The 17,609-nt window shown below is 39.3% G+C and overlaps 1 protein-coding gene across 1 annotated transcript in view; it reads right to left on the bottom strand.

Moving 5' to 3' along the window:
• Positions 1-2,745: 2,745 nt before the first annotated feature.
• The window catches only part of pex5la (peroxisomal biogenesis factor 5-like a), a gene marked incomplete at both ends in the record, with an annotated part of 81,045 nt that continues 66,181 nt past the window's right edge, over positions 2,746-17,609 (bottom strand). The window contains 7 exons of the mRNA XM_080473133.1: positions 2,746-2,947; positions 4,106-4,263; positions 6,618-6,783; positions 8,963-9,181; positions 10,999-11,069; positions 12,436-12,579; positions 14,625-14,741. Coding sequence (XP_080329259.1) covers positions 2,746-2,947; positions 4,106-4,263; positions 6,618-6,783; positions 8,963-9,181; positions 10,999-11,069; positions 12,436-12,579; positions 14,625-14,741 — 1,077 coding nt within the window. The remainder of the gene's footprint in view (positions 2,948-4,105; positions 4,264-6,617; positions 6,784-8,962; positions 9,182-10,998; positions 11,070-12,435; positions 12,580-14,624; positions 14,742-17,609) is intronic.

Here is a 17,609-nt window from a genome sequence, read left to right as displayed (position 1 = left end):
CAGCATTGCTGTCTGCAGACCCTTGCTACATGTTGGGCTAAAAATAACAGACTTGATAATAAAATATTGAAGCAGATAGCATGAACTACTGGACATCGCTCATTTTATCTCATGCTGTCACACTCTACTTTTATCATCAGCCAATCTCTCTGAGTGAATAAATTTCTGCATCTACCTCTGCCTTGGCCTCATTGCCTTTGCCATTGAACAGTCCACTGTCAGACCCCCTCCGATGCAGATTGATAGTGGCATGCACATATGTGCTGTGTCTCACTGGGCTCCTCTTCCTCTTTGATCTATTAAACATCATGGCCGGCCACAGAGAGCTCCGTGCCAACTATTTCTATTAAAATATCAGGCTGCTGTAGCGGCTCATTTTTTTTTCTCCATCCTTTTATGTTGTATTAGGCCTGTGTGCTGACAAATAATTCATTCATGCATCAGTAGTGACTATAGTTATATTGTTCCAGTTATTGATTTGAGTGCATATAAGTGAGATTAAAAATAAAATGCAAATTGGGTGAATCTGCTGAGTGTAACTTAGGTCAAAAACACACTGCTACACAAGAGTTATAAAATACAAATGCTACACGTTAGGAGGTTGTGCTGATGTCCGTCAAGGTTCTTTTTTTCAGAATTACTTTTAGTGTTTTGCTCTTGAAAAAGAGCATTTTGTTTTTGTTCCCCCTCTTTGCTGATGAAACACTTCTTCTCATATAGACCGTGACATCAAAGCTGTGCTGTTTAGAAGATGAATGGCTCTTGCACTGGTCTCTGGTTCCCCCTGATAGCATTCTAGCAAAACACAGAATCAACACTTCCCTTTGGTCCAGTGAGGCAGACAGGGACACTCTGACAATTCTGAATGGAAACGTAAAACATGACCTTTTGCATAGTAGCTGACAATAATTAAAAAAAAACAAAAAAAAACCCACCTTTCTAAAGCACATCCAGACTGCGGACAAGTCTGATAAACAGCAAAGTGTGCTGAGTTACAGCGCAGCAGATAATCTGTGTTTTATTCTGTAACTCTGCACCAGAACAAGACGTTGGCCTCACGGAGTGACGCTCAAACTCGCAACAATGACGCAAGTCAAGTTGTCAGCAGAAAAAAAGTCATGCTTAAAAAAAAAGAAAAGAGCTTTGTTTCTCAAGTGGTGCAAAAGATTTATCTGGAGCGAAAGAATTGCTGCGTTTCATACAATCATATTAACTGAGGATGCATAACGATTGCACGTTTCATATCTTCATGTAAATTGAAGTTTGCAAGAGGCGAAGCAAAAACTTATTTTTTTTTTTCAAACATGTGTGGCATTCTGCCCAAGCTTACATAAAAAGTTAAATTATGCATGATGACTGAGGCAAACTGATTTAATTAAATGTAAGCTTTGCTGCCAGTGGAGGCGCAGCAAAGATACAAATGTCCGCATTAGGAGATACAACAAGTTATCTGGGCTTGCTACTATATATCTTTTACCTGTAATAGCATTACACTCCACTGAAATGAATAGAGTCAGCAAAGAGAAAGACTATGGTAAGGCGCGTACAAACCTTGTTTGGGTTTCCAAACTCGCCACAGAAGTTTGCAGAAGAAGATGAAAGAGATATTTTTAGAGACGTGACAACAACTTTTTCTATATGGGAAAGTCTGGCAACACTAATGAAGGTTTTACTCATCAGTGTTGTGCCGCTTTTGTGTAAACTTCTCCAACCAGTCAGCATAAAGGGAACAAAGAGAAGCTATGAGCCAAAACAGAACAAAAAACCCCACAAAAAACATTAATGGCTCAGGAAGCTTTCAAGTTCAGAAAACAGCAGTTAAAGAAATCCAAACCAGTCTGAATATGGCTAGTTTTGTGTTGCCATGAAAATAGAAATAAATATTATTGGTCACATGCATTTGAAGTAAGGCTTTACAACCTGGCTTACACATTCCACGTGGGTCGAGGAGGGTTTCTGTTCTTTTGAAGTGCAAAGGGAAAACTTCTAAAAGTATGCAGGTTTTTAACTAGAATCCCATCTATGGAAAGGCTTATTCATGCAGTATCATGATTCTCCACTGAAAAAGGAGGAAAACAAGCCAGTAGCAGAATTAGTAGCTCCAGGTTATACAGTGCAGTCTTTATCGCTTGCTCTTTCAAGAATGACAGAGACAGTCTTCAGTGAAACATTTAGTTTTTCCTCTCAAAAACTGTGTGAGGGTTCCTGTACTTCTCAAACTGTCTGCCTGCGTGTCTCTTCTGCTTCAGCTCTGTTCCACTGGATGAGTCAGTTTTTAATTGACGTGTTCTCTAAGGCATTGCTCGTACAATCTTTGCCCGTCCTTGTGCTCCTCAGGGAAATCACAAATTGCAGTGCAAATCCATCACAAAGCAGTCACTTCAGACTTGGAAGAACCTGTCCCCAGAACTGCTCCAAGGTACTTGGGCGAAAAATATAACAGCTTTGATGACTGTAGGTAATTTGTCGTGCATAAACACACACACACACACACACACACACACACACACACACACACACACACACACACACACACACACACACACACACACACACACACACACACACACACACACACACACACACACACACACACACACACACACACACACACACACACACACACACACACACACACACACACACATCACTTGATTCTGACATGCTGACATGTGCACTTTGGGCTTTTGGCTGTTGGGTAGAAAGAGGAGAACGAGTGCAGGGGGAAATACTACCTCCTGTTCTTCAAATGTCTAAGTTAAAGGCCCGCATAAGAAGATCTAAGTCTCCAATGTTTGCAGCCTGGAAGAGTTCTGGCTGGTCCATCATGGATAAAGCTATCCTCAGAGCAGCCCAGATGTTTCCAGACATCACCTGGTGGGACTGCTGGCGACTCCGGCTTTTCCTCTGAAGGCTTAAAGCCATCAGAAAGTTACTGGCTGCCTCTCTGTGGAACAAACAAAAGAAGCAATCATTTTGGTTAAAGGATAGAAAATAATACTTTATAGATGTGAGTAGTCAGCTTAGGTGCTGACTCCTAATATTTATAGTCCTGTGAGTGACTACAACTGATAAGTTCTGACATATATATGACATGTCTATTTGCAAGTTACAGTTGTCCCCATTTTGTCACAGTCTATTTAGTTATTTAGATACACACCTGAACTTTGATAATATGATGGATGCATTTATGTTCCCACTTTCCAAAATCTTGTGTTTGAGGTTAACTGGTGAGTGTAAATTGCCTCTAGGTGTGAATGTGAGTGTGTGAAGTTATCCTGGCCCTTGTCCAGAGTGGAACCTGCCTTCACTCATAGTTAGTGGGGATCATCTGCTCCAGCTTCCTCTGACACTGACATGGATTAAGTGGGACACACGATTGTTGTATGTAAGGACAGATGGATGGATGATCCCATGTGATTCATATTATTGCGTTACCAACTATAGGATTTTTTTGCATAATAAGAGACACCAGTTAGCAGAATTTAAGACGACATCTGTTGGGTATTTTCCTTCTTTCTGCTGTTTCAACTCTTCCATGAGGATGGGCTTCTCTCCCTCCAGAAGATGAGCACTGCTGATTCAACAGTGAGGCTGATGCGTTTTGTTTTGTTAATGCCACAGGACGTCTTCTGCTGAGTTTGACACTACACAGTCTGCTTCAGCTCAGGTGTTAAGCACTGGTGTCAGTGTTGTGTGACTATTCTTTTTTAATAGGTGTTATAGACATGTAGTGGATCTAGTGGTGAAGGTAATCTACTCTATGCAGCATATAAATAATTCATTGGAAAGATTTTGTGCATCAAATCGCCCACTCTCGATTCTCAAATGAGGAGTTGTAATATTAGGTTGATCAACTGATATTTAATCAGATACTGTTTTTAATATAAGCTCTTTCTTGTCTGCTTTCAATATATGTCTCTCCTGGTTGCAATGCATGGGCCTGATGGGGTGTGAAAACATTGTCATGCAAATGAGTTTCAAAACATCCCCTCTGGACATCGTTTCACTTTCAGTGGTTGACTGTTTTGGAGATTTTGTTTAGGGTAACAAGAAAAAAATAAAAAAATATTTCAACATTCTCCATTGAACTTAGGTTACTTACCTGTGTGCTCCAAGGTTTATACAGCTGATGCCCAGATTGTAGCGGGACCTGATGAACCCAGGCTGTAGCTCAAGGGCTCTTGTGTAAGCCTCCACCGCCTCCTTGCTCCTGTCCCCATTTGCCAGCGTGGCCCCCAGACGGTTCCACAACAGGTAGTCCTGGATTGAAAATAGGTGGTGGATTAGTTAAGGAATCACTAATATGATTTCATGATAAAAACAATTATGTGATGTGTGCTGTCAGTAGATCTCCGCCTATCTAATGTGGCCCATTTTGTGTACATTTCAGAAGAGCACATTAAAGAAATTCCTATTGAAGTCCTGAAATATAAAATTTTAGTGGATAACAGTGGATAATTAAAAATTAAATATTATGATCCACTGTTGGAGACTTTGAAAAGCGTTTGGCAAAAGAGTTCAGGTGAAGGTGAAGAATGTATCTGCAATGTCTCATCAGCAAGCTTCAATTCAGTTTTTGAAGCCCAAAAAAGAACCACACAGCTCCCTGCAATACAGCAGCCCAGCAAGGGTAACTTAAGGAGAGCTGAATTACATCACACAGGATGTCCTTGCTGTTGTTTCCCACCTGCAGGTAGACAAGCAAATGCAAGGGTCATGGTCTGCTACAATGTTGGGGTCGTTTATCTTGGGATAAGCCCGGCAGCGGGATATAATTATCTCTCTTTGTGTTCAGAGCTATTTTACCGGCAGGGGAGCAGATATTAACAAGTCAAATGTGGGAGGTTGGATTTATCAGTGAGTAATATTCATGCCGACCTGAGACAGAGCTGGGAGGACACACACTGATTTGCATGAAGGAAGTAGAGAGAAAGTTTGGAGTTGTGTCCATTTTGCTGATGGTGAATCTTTGCTCTTGAGTGTACAAAATGTGTATTTAAGTCTGGTTAATTTTATGCAGATTACAGCTTTTGTGGTTTGTTTTGCTTCCGTCTTTCCATATAAAGTATTAGCAACATTATTTTTGGGTAGATTTGTAAATTGTGTATTTTACATGATTCAATAGTTTATCTTACTGGCTACTTCTACAAATGTGATATTGGTACAGTTATGGTATATTTTTTGTAAAAATATATACCTCAACCAAATCAAGTTTTCAATATTAGTGTCCTCTCCTTTGTAGCAACTTATGAACATCTATGAGCCTTGAAAAAAAACGGTGTCACTTCTTTCTTACTGTTTGTAAACAAACAGCAACAATCATTAAAAAGGCATCATGAGCATGTGAATGAGCAGTTGATCCACTATGAATAGCACCCTATGAAAAGCACCATTTACATCATTGGCATGGAGTGGTTCCAGCTGGAGGCCAGCAGCTGTTTGACATGTTGGTTCTCCAAGGAAACCAGCACATCCGCATGTGTTCACTATCCTCTGCAAGTCACACTGGTTTGAGATATCTGGCACAGAGTTTTCTGCTGCTGGACTAAACCCAGCTGGGAGAGGAATCCTCAAAATACAGTATATATATATATATTCAGTACAAAATAAAATATTTCTGCAAAAAGGAAAAGCTTTTTACTCAATGTGTCTGGATTGATATGATCTCAACAAATAGCACATTTAAATAAAAAAGAAAACTAAAATCAAAGAGCCTATTTTATTGACTGGACAGAAACTAGACTGTGTAGTCTCTCCATGGATTAACATTTTGCGATAATTAGATCCATAATCTCATAGTATTCTTAATTATTTAGCATCATTACTATAGTGTTTTCACGGATATATCATACTTCAGTTACTTTTCCATATCACTCTCCCATGCTTTTGTCTCGAGGTGAGTGATACACACGAATATATTAAGGTGGAAAAAATCTATTATTTGATGTGTCATGGAATAAGTCCAGAATTTTCTTAGAACATTACATATGTTTGACAATAACCCTTAAAATCCCACTGAATTCTAAAGCTGGATTTGTCCGAAACAGCCAGTGAAGACAAAAATGACTTATGGCACCTCTCAAGTTCTCATAATATGAAAGCTTTACGGGCCTGGTTAAAGACAAAGCTTTACACCTACTGGAGTCCAAACATTGAAAGGTCGCTGTTTCTAAGAACACCACGCGTGCAAAAGGTCTTGTAAACACATTTGAGCTGGATGTTGGGATCTGTATAACAGCCCAATATTATTAATTGATATCAAGTCCAAACAATCAGAGGATGAAGTAAATTAATTCAGTTGAAACTCACATTGAGGAAAAACTCAAGGTTACTTCTACATTGACCTCTGCAGTGATCACTTTATACCAGGTGGAATGACGGGCCAGTCTTTTTTGTTTGTGCATGAAAACAAAATGATGACTGAATGATGAATTTATACAAAACTTAGGAATCTGTATCCAGTCAATGCCAACAATATTACCAGTTGAAAATTTGTAATACATTTTTCTCCTAAAAAGAAAGAATTCTGATGAGATTTCCTTATATATGTTTATGTAAACAAGAGTTTGCATGCTTTTGTGTGCCCTTGAGTGCTACATATATGAAGTTTCTACCTCGGGTCGCACTGAGAGTGCCGTGTTGAAGGCCTCCACGGCTTTGTTGAACTCTCCACTGAGGTTGTAGAGTACTCCGAGGCCCGTCTGTAAGTCTGGGTCAATGCTGTCAGAGTTGTGTTGAACTGCTTCCAGGAAGAGCTCCCTGACCTCCGGTAGCAGAGAGCTGTCGGCACAAACACATACGCAAGTATGCAGATAAGGATTGGTGGGACTTAAAGCTGCTGATTGAGCTCGCCTAGGTCCACAGAGCGCTGATGTGCACTGTTCTATAAGTGAGCTTTAACTCAGAGGAGGTAGGAAATGAGCGACAGCGGGGGGAAAGAAAGAACGACAGGAGAGAGATTCAATCAGAGGGAAGAATAAAAAAGAAAAAATGAGGCCAGTAAAAAGATGCAGAAGCCTGGACAAAAGGGTTGGCTCTTTTAACCCTGAGGTTTTTCTTTTTATTTAGTCGAAGATGGTTTCTGTAAAATAATAATTTACTGTATTATTCTAATATTAGTGTTTGTATGAATTAGTGGTATCAGAAGGGAAGTTGCAGAATTACACAGCCTTGTACCATGTACATCGAGTGAACATTTTGTCTTCAAGTGTTTGTGTTAGAAGCAGGAGAAAATTGGCAAATGCAAGACTTTAAGCAAGCTTGGGAAATGCCAAGTGTGTTGACTAAACCACTGGGACGAAGCATCTGCAAAACTGCAGGTCTTGTGGGATGCTCCTGGTCTGTATTGATCAGTTCAAAAGTGTTATCAGGAAGCCTCCTTGATGCCTGTGAGGAATGAACTCTGGCTCTACAGCAGCTCAAACTGCTGCTGCGGCTAATATTGGATCTGATTAAAAAAATGCTGCAAGAATACACAGAATGTGGTAATTTGTTGCATATTGGGAAACCTACACTGCGTTAGGCAGGGGGTCCTAATGCTATGGCTCATCAGGGAATCTCCCTCATGTACCAACGTATAAAGTTAAAGAAATGTTAGAGAGCTCCTTCAACCTTAACGACCATTTGGTGCTAAGCTTTTGGGTAAAGATAAGAGTTGCCCTTTATGTTATGTCTTGGTTTTCGCTGAGCAGAGCATTACAAAGATGAAGGGAAAAGCAAAGCAAGTGGAATGAATGAAACGGGAAGGAGAAAGAAGCACAAAAGAGCTAAAGAGAGAGTGATGGTGCATGCTGCTGAAATGAAATGGAAGATATTGCATTGACTTGAGGGAAGTCCATAGTAATTGGGTTGTACCTGTATCTCTTCCCACTGACTAGACGATTAATGATTTGATAAAGTGCTGCTTTACCTTGGGAGTAGAATTAGGCCTTTTAAATCTGATATACCTAACAACGTCATTTATCTGGCGTAACATAACACAGACAGCTTGCCTTTTACAGCACTAAGAGTGGTTTGACAAGATGGATACACATGGCACCACAGCTGCCATCTCGCTGATCAAATTACCAGCTGTGGTTGTGAGACCTTGAAATAAGTTTTCTTCCCTCTGACAGAGTAATCACGGCTTAAGCAAAACAAATGGCACTCTAAATCTGGAAAGATTTAGTTTTTGAGTGTGAAACATGCAGCACATGATCGATCATGTGTTTGTCGAGTTCTGATTGACTCTGAGTCATTGGTGAGGGCTGAAAATGTGTGGTGGCATTTTACTGTGGATTTACGGCTCTGCTTCATCTTAAAACAGCAACTATTGATCAAGCCTTTGTTATCGCTGACATCTTTGCGATCATTGCCTTGTTTGTCAGCAGTTAGTAGAGAAATAAACAAGATAAACGTTGTTTCTGATGGCTTTTGAACTCGTACGGTAAGTGCTGGAAGATAAAACCATCTGTGCTAAAGCTTTTTAGATTCAGGCAGGAGATTGATTATTGATAATATAACCAGATGAACATCTGGATTACCCACACTACTTCATCAAGTGTAAGTCTTTTCTCATAATCTAACTCACCTCAGGGATTAGTTGAACAATCTCAAACAATCATTGGATTAATCAATAAGTCAATATGAAGAAAATTAAATGTCAAAATTTGTGATGACTTATACATATATCTTAACTAACCATTCTTGTATTTTTTCAATGAGAATCGATTGTAAAGTCAAACTATGCTAAATTAACAATGAGATTACCTCTGAATTAACTACTAGCTTTGAGGAGGCTTTGCCATTTGGACTCATTTAAAAATTAAGTATCTTTAAAAAGTTATTGGGGGTCCAGCCATGACTGAATGTTGAATGGTTATTAAAATAGATCGCTTTCAAAAAGTTCTAAGATAATTTTTGAACAAATCTAGTCTTATTTCAAAGGATTTAGGGTAAATATAGAGTTTATGTGCACTACCTGTCATGTCTGCTGATGTTGGGAACCTGGGACATCCTGCGTTGGGAGTTCGGAGAGCCCATCAGGTGGGTCTTGCCCTTCAGCAGGTGCTTGTACTTGGGATTGTGTCTCAACCAGCGGAGCAGGGCCTCACTGGCATCATGGCACATACCAGTGTTGGTGAGGCTCACTGCCAGTGCCATAAGAGCTGCAAGGTTGTTTGGGTGGAGCTCCAAACACCTGGATGAGAATCAGATGCACACACAGGAGAGATAGTTTAATGCACACACTCCAAAGAGAAATTCAAGCTTTGACAAACATTAATTTGGAAAGGCCAAAGCAGAGAAACATCAGGCAGAGGTTAATTATTGCTGGATGAGCTTTACTATTTCTGCTTTGGCTCAACTGCAGAGAACCAGGTTTGCATGGTGGCCAGGCTCCAGCCGGGCTGCATGGTTTGAATTAGATTTGCATTTAGGCAAATACACCCATGGCAATTGTTCCACAGATGGACAGTGTGTATGCAGCGATTGCAGAAGTTATGTCACCGGTTATGTCATGTGAATGATTTCCGCTGAGGTCCGCTGTGGCCTTTGTAATTGAAAAGGGGAGAAGAACCACACAGTGTTGGATGAGTAACTTGGATTAGTTGAGAGGGTGGGGGAGAGGCCAAAACAAGATTTAGTTTTCATCAACATTATTTCCAAGCCAGCTTTGCTACATCTGACATGCCAACTTCCTTTAAACCGTCGTAATCTCAGACAAACCAAATTATTTCAGCCCCTTTCTGCAAAGTGCCATTGGTGAAGATTATATAAAATTTGCTTCTGGCCACTCAAATTCATGCTACATACTTGTGGGTGTGGTCTACATACAACATAAGAAAGCAACAAATTAAAAAAATAAAATAAATATATATATCTAAAAAGATAAATAAATATATATATATATATATAAAACATTGGGTTCTATGTGATCAGACATTTGTTTTTCCAAGGCTGTAATTCCCTCTTCTCAAAAAGTATCTTCAATAAGTAATAGTATATCCTAGCCACAATGAAGTGAAGTCAACCTATCGGCATATGAATACATTAATTTGTCCAATTACTTATCAAAGTGTCCATTGTCAGAATTAGATAAACTTTTTCTCTCAAAAGCTGCGTGCCAAATATTTTATGAAGTTATTAAAAACAAAACAGTATAAAGAGGCATTGTAACATGATGCTTGCCATATAAACGGTGCCAGTGCAGCTACAACAGTATTAATGCCAGCTAAACATCTAATCTCACTTCATACCAAAATACTCCTCTCACAGATGGAGCGATTACATAATAAACCCAGTACACTGTGCAAACTACCTGATATTTGAATGGTGTTAGGGAATTTGAATAAGTCTGTTGGATTAAGCAAGACTCCTGCAGTGAATGAAAAACTATTTACACCCTTATTTAATCCCTTCCTTTAGAACAGCAATTACTGACTGAAGACATGCATTAAAATGTATTTACTATATTTATTTATTTCACTGTCCTTCTGAGGGGAAGGATATTTTTTCCTGAGTTGTTTTGTGTTTTTCGTTGACTTGTCAGTGTTCGCACCGCCAGATAGGTGTAATTTCTGGCCTCAGCAGTGCTATGAATGAAAGTGGGCCACCTCCCATTGAGGAGTCAAACCCTCACTCTGTAAAATCACCAACCATGCGGGGTATTTCTATTTTAAGAAATAAATGTAGAAGCTGTTTGTTCAAATATTACCTCAGAAATATTTGGAAGGAGAGGCCAGTCCTCTTTGGTAATGAAAATGCAAAACATATTTTGGTGCTGCATGTCCGTGACACCTTTGTTTCTCTTAGGGAATTTTACTGCAGTCAAATAGTTGACTGAAACCTCTCAGGCAGATTTTGCACGCTGGGCTTCATCTTTTAGCCTGACATTTCCGCATATCCCTATTGTGCAAACATATGGTGTCCCCAAGCGGTGACAGCTGACAGTTGTGCCATGTGCACGAGTGACTTTTGATTTCTAAATGAGAATTAGATGCAGTTGATTCTCATTACCTCTGGAGGGAGACAATAGCTGCCTGCTCATTCTCATTTTCAGCCTGGGTGGTCCCCAACACTTGCCAAGCCTGCAGGGAAACAAAATACAGGTAACGATAATCAGCAGGGTGGAAACCTGGACGCCATAGCTGGTGTTCTCAAGGGGGCTGAGACACAGTAGGAGCAACAAATGAGATCCAACACTAAGCGAGTGATGCCAGTGTTTGAGACAGTGTGCCCCTGAGGAGCTGTGGCACATTTAAACTCTCACAACTCCGAAAATCCAAATCCAACACTTTTTTGAGGTGAAACAGGGACACATGCAATTATGATTAACACTAACAAAGTGCTTGGAATAGTTCATTATCCTTAGATACTTTCAAATGTTTCATTAAAGTGTCAAACTTTAGAATGACACTTATTGTTTATATAAGCTACCATAGATGATTAGATAAAACAACCTTATTTTTTCAAAAAGTGAATAGATGAATTCTCAATTCATTTAGACCTGAAAAGTTGAATAATAATAACATTATTATTATTACATATAAGTTGAATAATAATAATAATAATAATAATGATTATAATAATAAATGATAAAATTCACATATAATTCAGAAATGTGAGATTACATCATTGCTCCTCTGTATGTTGTGACTGCAAGGGCACTCCTAACCTGCGCTAAAGCTGATCTCGGCTGATGCTTTTTGTTCGAGTCTTTGGAATGAGGGGCAAAATTGTTTCTGAAGGATTCAGAGGTCCTCACAGTGGGGCAATAAGCCACTAAGCGCCGTAGGAGGGAATTTTGGAATCGTATTAGTTCCATACACCGCAGGATAATCCTCTCCTCGGAATAACTGGCACATTTCTGTATATTCCAGGGGATTCAGAAAGTACTTTGTATGAAGGCTTTGCTCTTCCTGCTCGCAAAGAGGTCAGTTCTTTTGAAATGTTGAGAGTACAAAAAGAAGGAAAAAAAACCTGCAGAATGAGCTATTATTCAGTTCACTGGGCAAATGGAAATTCTCATCAAGACCAAGTTGAGTATTTTTGCTACAGTAAACAAGTCTTTGAACATGATGGGGAAAAAACTCAATCCCTTGCCCTTTACAGGCAATCAGTGTTCAGCTTGTGGGCGCTACCTACTAAATTTGCTTCACGCAGCCTGTGGCCAGTGAGGCACTCTTCCTTTGTAGCTCCTCGCAACATGAGATAGAGTAAGTGTGGTTGGATTCAGACTCAAGTTTGTGCTGAAAAGGCAGACTGATTCATTCTAGTTGATCAGTGCAGAGGCTGTTATTGCTTATCTGTGGACTGAGAGTGAATCCTTTCTACTTGAATGACATTTGAATTTGAAAATGTCTTGATGTTTAACTTGGTGAGTTTAATAATGAAAAAAAAACAACCCAACACAATGTATATTAGTATATTAGTGTGTATACAAAATGATTTCACCTCGGAGTCATGAGGATCCTGCAAGACAGCAGCTTCCAGCAAAAGCACAGCATTTGGCAAGTCTCCCTCTCGAGATTTCTTTAGTCCCTCTTCAAATGCATTAGGAAAGTCCTTATAAGGATTATCTGTGTGGAAGTAGTAACCCTGTCAGCAAAAAAACAACAACAACAAAAACAGGGACAGTGGCAATGTCAGTTTCCTTGCTTCATATTTAAATGCAAAACAAAGCAACAGTCCTGTGCAGTTGTATATTTAAGCAAAACACCAGCAATAGGAATCGATCTTTTCTGCTTCACAGCAAACCTGGGCCCAGCTCCTTGGGTTTGTCTGTTCTTTTTAAATGTTAAACTTTGCATTTTCAAATGGTGATTACCCTGGTGTGTTGCATGCTTTTGAGTGCGATGACTTTGAACTTGCTTCTTCCTTAAGAACCGACTCTGCACTGGGATCAATCAGAAAGCCCAGAAGTCTGATCTCTTATGATTTCCCGCTAAAAGAAGGTCAGCTGATGGCTGAAGTTTACTGCTTCGCCACATGTTTCTGACCCCCCGAACTCATACATATAGATTGGACAGCATCAAATCTTATTTTAAAGGGCCCTCCTATATCGAAGTACATGAATCTAATCTAATTTTGAACTTAATGTGATTTAGATAACAGTTAAATAAACAAAAACATGTAAAGCGGTCAAAACTGGAAATTGTTGCCAAGCCGTTTGTTCACATGGGACTTGTGCCATCATTTGCCATCATTAACAAAATGGACTTTTAGATTTGATTTAACTAGTCCAGCTTTCGGCTTAATCCGAGTGAATTTGCGAGGGAGTGGCCATTAAGTTGTTGGTCTCCCAAGCTTTGCGCGTTCCCGGAATGAAAAATACTTTAAACAAGTATCAGTGTTTTTGTGTAACTGAGCTCTGAGCACGGAAGTTTTATCATTTATAATGTATTAACCATTTCACAAGACAGTTGTATGGAAAATGTACCATTTAGTTAAAGAGTGACCCTTCATTTGAAACACAAGAAGAGAGTTTAACTTTGTTAATATATATTTCGTATTCAATCACATACATATGAGAAATTCCATTTTCTGAATTCAATCTATTCTGACGTCTGGTTATTCCTTTGGTAAAAGTAAAAGATACATATTGAACTGAGCAGGTAACCTGCCTAAAGAATTCAGGACCCCACAAATAAAAAACACCAATTTAAACTAGTAGACATATATTCAATTTTAGAACAGTGACAGGCTGAAAGTGAAGCGCTTACAGTCACTATAAATCACGCCTATTCAACCCTGACTGGCCCAGGAGCAAATCCTGAGTGTCTGGAACTTGAGTGAGGAGGAAGAAGAAGGGAATTTCTTAATGAAATTCAGAAACTCTCCCAGACCTTAAGTTGAATAATCTTTGTAAGCTTGCTAGCTCCATTGTGGTGAATGTGAGTTCAAGAAGTTAACATCAGCATTGACTAGCTACAAATGAAAATAGCATTGTCTATTTTTAAGTTGAAATGTAAAAAACAACCATAAAAACTGGTTTTTATCCCGCATGGACTGAGAAGCTTCTATTCAGCAGAGGTCTCTCACAAGATTACTAAAGCAAGTTATTTTCAATCCGTACCTCATAGTTTCTCAACAGGATCCTTAACCATGACCTAAAATTAACTATTTTTTGGGACTGATCATGAGAAGACATTTTTTTGCTTTGAATTACCCTGGAAATCGAAAATATGTGTTTTGAAAATAACAAACAAACAAAAAACAATATTGTCATCACCTTCAAAATCAAAGCAAAGCAGTTGTCTTGCATCAATATGTTGACCTCACTTTGACCAGTCAGGGACAACTAAAGGTCTGTGCAATGCCCAGATCTGCTGTGTTATTCAAATGATACGTAGATCATTTTACAAATGCAGTCCTGCATGTATTATTCACAAACTAGTTAGCGGTCCTCTGCACAGGTAATCGAAAGTGTAGATGAATTTAATCCTGAACCTGTAGGACCACAATCCAACATGCTATACTGTATATGCTCCCACACTCTTGAATTTAATAAAGGTTTCTTCAGAAAAGTGTAATGAGTCCACGATAATGAAACACTTATCATATATCAGGCGTTTTGAAATAGGAATGCATTAAAACCCTGCAGGACTGCATGTTACTGAGGGTAACATCTTAACGATGGTCACCTTTTCATGTGGGGATACGGAGGAAGGAATCTGTGCCTGCTCATTTTCTGTCAGCCAATTCCGTCGGGCCAGCTCCTCCCACTCTGCCTGCATCTTGTCCCAGAACTCGGTGTCCGACTGCAGGCAACAAGAGAGAAGAAACAGAAAGGGGGGAGGTTGGGTGGAGGGCGAGTAAACGAGAGTGACAGGAGGGAATGAATGATTAGCGTGCATGAGAACAATAGCTCTTGTAATTTCCCATCATACTGTTGTTGGAAATGTCACGTCTGGCTGGCTTCATGACGTGCTGTAACGTATGAACTCCTCACTCCTGACAACTGTGTGACACACACACACACACACACACACACACACACACACACACACACACACACACACACACACACACACACACACACACACACACACACACACACACACACACACACACACACACACACACTAAACTAAACTAAAAAAAAAAACTAAACTAAACTAAACAACTGATAGTTTTAGTAGTACAGTTTACAGTAGTTGTATTTTTAGTAACCCCAACATGTATGTTATGTATTCTCAAAAATGTGTGCTTGTGTAGTTTCTTAATCACCCATTGCCAACTTTCACTTTGAAGTCTCTACTTGCTTGACATTTGGGTTGTTTTTCCCCCTTCTGGCATTTCAATTAGCTGACCAAAAGGCTTGAAGGTTAGATAGATAACCCATCAGTTTAATATGCCAATTCACCGCCGAGAAAGCTTCTCATTTTCTATCAGAAATAAAACCTGCAACCCTTTAGAACAATGGGGCCATAATAAATACATTGATTGTACTGTTTTAACAAACAACAGGTTTGTGCTGTGTCCTGATTATAAATACTGCTCAGATCAAAGGCTTGGTATAAGAGAATTAATGGTGAACAGCAACAGCAAATAGCTGACATTAACCAGTCTAATAGTGAAAATTTAAAAGGCTTCTAGTTTATTCAGCTAATTTGCATTTCTATTATGCGCAAAAATAAAAATCTAATCCTGTGTTATGGTTAATAATGTCCCATAAGTGAAGTGAACAAATTAATACTTACTAAAACCAAAACCGGTCTTATTTCCAACTTGCACATGTAGTGCATTTGTTGTCATAAATGACTGTGTACTCCAGCAATCAACAGTGCCGCCGTTGCTTCCGCTGTGCACCTGACTGTGTTAATCACAGCAGTGTCTGGATGATGAGTCCTCCTCATGTCATAACTTTAAAACGTTTGGTCAAATGTCTATTTGAACTTGACCTGACCTTGATGAGCTCTAAGTGAGGGCAGTAGGTGAGAGTGGAGTGAGATGAGCCAGAGGGTGAGTTGACCCACCCCTTGTACCTATGTAACCATACAGATTATTTCATCATATGACCATACATTCTGGAAGCACCCATCATTTTTCTGTTGTTGTGATGCAGAGAAGCACATGGGAGATGAGGTCGGTATTTGTTTTAGACCAAAAAATGTGTTTTGCTTAACTGGTTTGGTGTGTTTGTAATGTTAACCATTGAAGAAAAGGCATCGAGTCAAGAATCTAAAAGAGGAAAACAAACTGGGACTCAAAACCCCTTGAAGAGAGGGAGAGAGAAGCCAATGATATCAAGGGTGGAAAGTCCATCAGATCAGTGATAACAGAGAGAAATATTGACAAGTCAACATTGAGGAGGTACATGAAAAAGAGGGAGGCAAAGAGAGTTAAAAGGTATTGTAAGGTGAAACAGCAGAAGCAAAGAGTGTCTTTTCAGAGGAGGTGGAGGAGGAGCTAGATGACCATGTGATGGTTTCACCCTCTTGTTGCATTCAAGGAAAAGGATGAGACGTCTTTCCCAATGAGTGATGTGCTGAGGAAGCAACCGCAACCTCAAAACGTTGGAGGAAGGAGGGAGAACATTTCATATTCCACCTGAACCTTGACAGTTGCAATATTGATGAGCTGGTTTGAATAAATGGTTTTTAAACCAAGTGGTGGTTTGTTCCCACAAGTTCATAATAACTTTGTTACACAGTATGCTCAGATGGTCAGTTTACTCCCAGATGGCTCAACTTACCCATTAATGTGGTTCAACTTACCACTAACCCGGGATAAGTTGAGCCACAGGGGCACTTTTTTTGACAAGTCTTTATTGTGGGCAGCATTGTCAGAGATGCATTCTGATTATTTCATTTGATAGCAGACATCCTGAAATAAACGTATATGTTTTTATTCTATTTCTGTGTCCCTTTTCCTTACCTCCAGGACAACATAAGTAAAGTGTCTCATCTTACCCCACTCTCCCCTATGTTGTTTGTAGACCATGATCATGATGAGCTGACCAGGGAACAGACAATTAGGGAAACATATGGCCAGTAAGGACTAGAGTCAGACAAATGTTTGTTGTTGATATAGTCATTGGAATGACATATGAGGGTCAAAAGTTAAAGGTTCAAAAAAAAAGAAGCCTGAATTTTACCTGAATTTGAAAATATGACCTTATTCTGTAGCCTATAGGTTAGATCACTGGGAAAAACATCAACACCATAGCGTTCATATTTTATTAAAAATGCAGTGATGACATCTTAGATATTGATTTCTGTGTTGAGTTCTGTCTTATTATTTGGATTTTGTTCAGATTTAGCCTTTATGTCCCTGTCATCACAGAAGGTGCTTTCTTCACTTCACACAATCACAAAACATGAAATGTATCTTCACTCCTCTGCTGATAACACTTGTTCAATCACACAGTTGAGCCATGCAATAAAAACATTTATTAACAAGTCTGGCTCCAAGATGCAGTGAAGATTAGATCCAAAATCAATTTAATTGTGTAACACACTGTTAAATGGTCTATATTAATCATTAATTGCTTGAATGCGCTCTGCCTTAAAGAAATCATTTAAAGAAAACTTTCTTGTTGTTGATTCAACTTTCATTCACAAATGCATGCATCCTATTGGTTGTTCATGAAATGTTTTAAGGCCTAAGTATGAAATTAAGGTAAT

The sequence above is a fragment of the Lipophrys pholis genome (assembly GCF_963383615.2).
Source record: "Lipophrys pholis genome assembly, chromosome: 10".
Classification (NCBI taxonomy): Eukaryota; Metazoa; Chordata; class Actinopteri; order Blenniiformes; family Blenniidae; genus Lipophrys; species Lipophrys pholis.
This window is presented reverse-complemented; position numbering and strand designations above follow the sequence as displayed.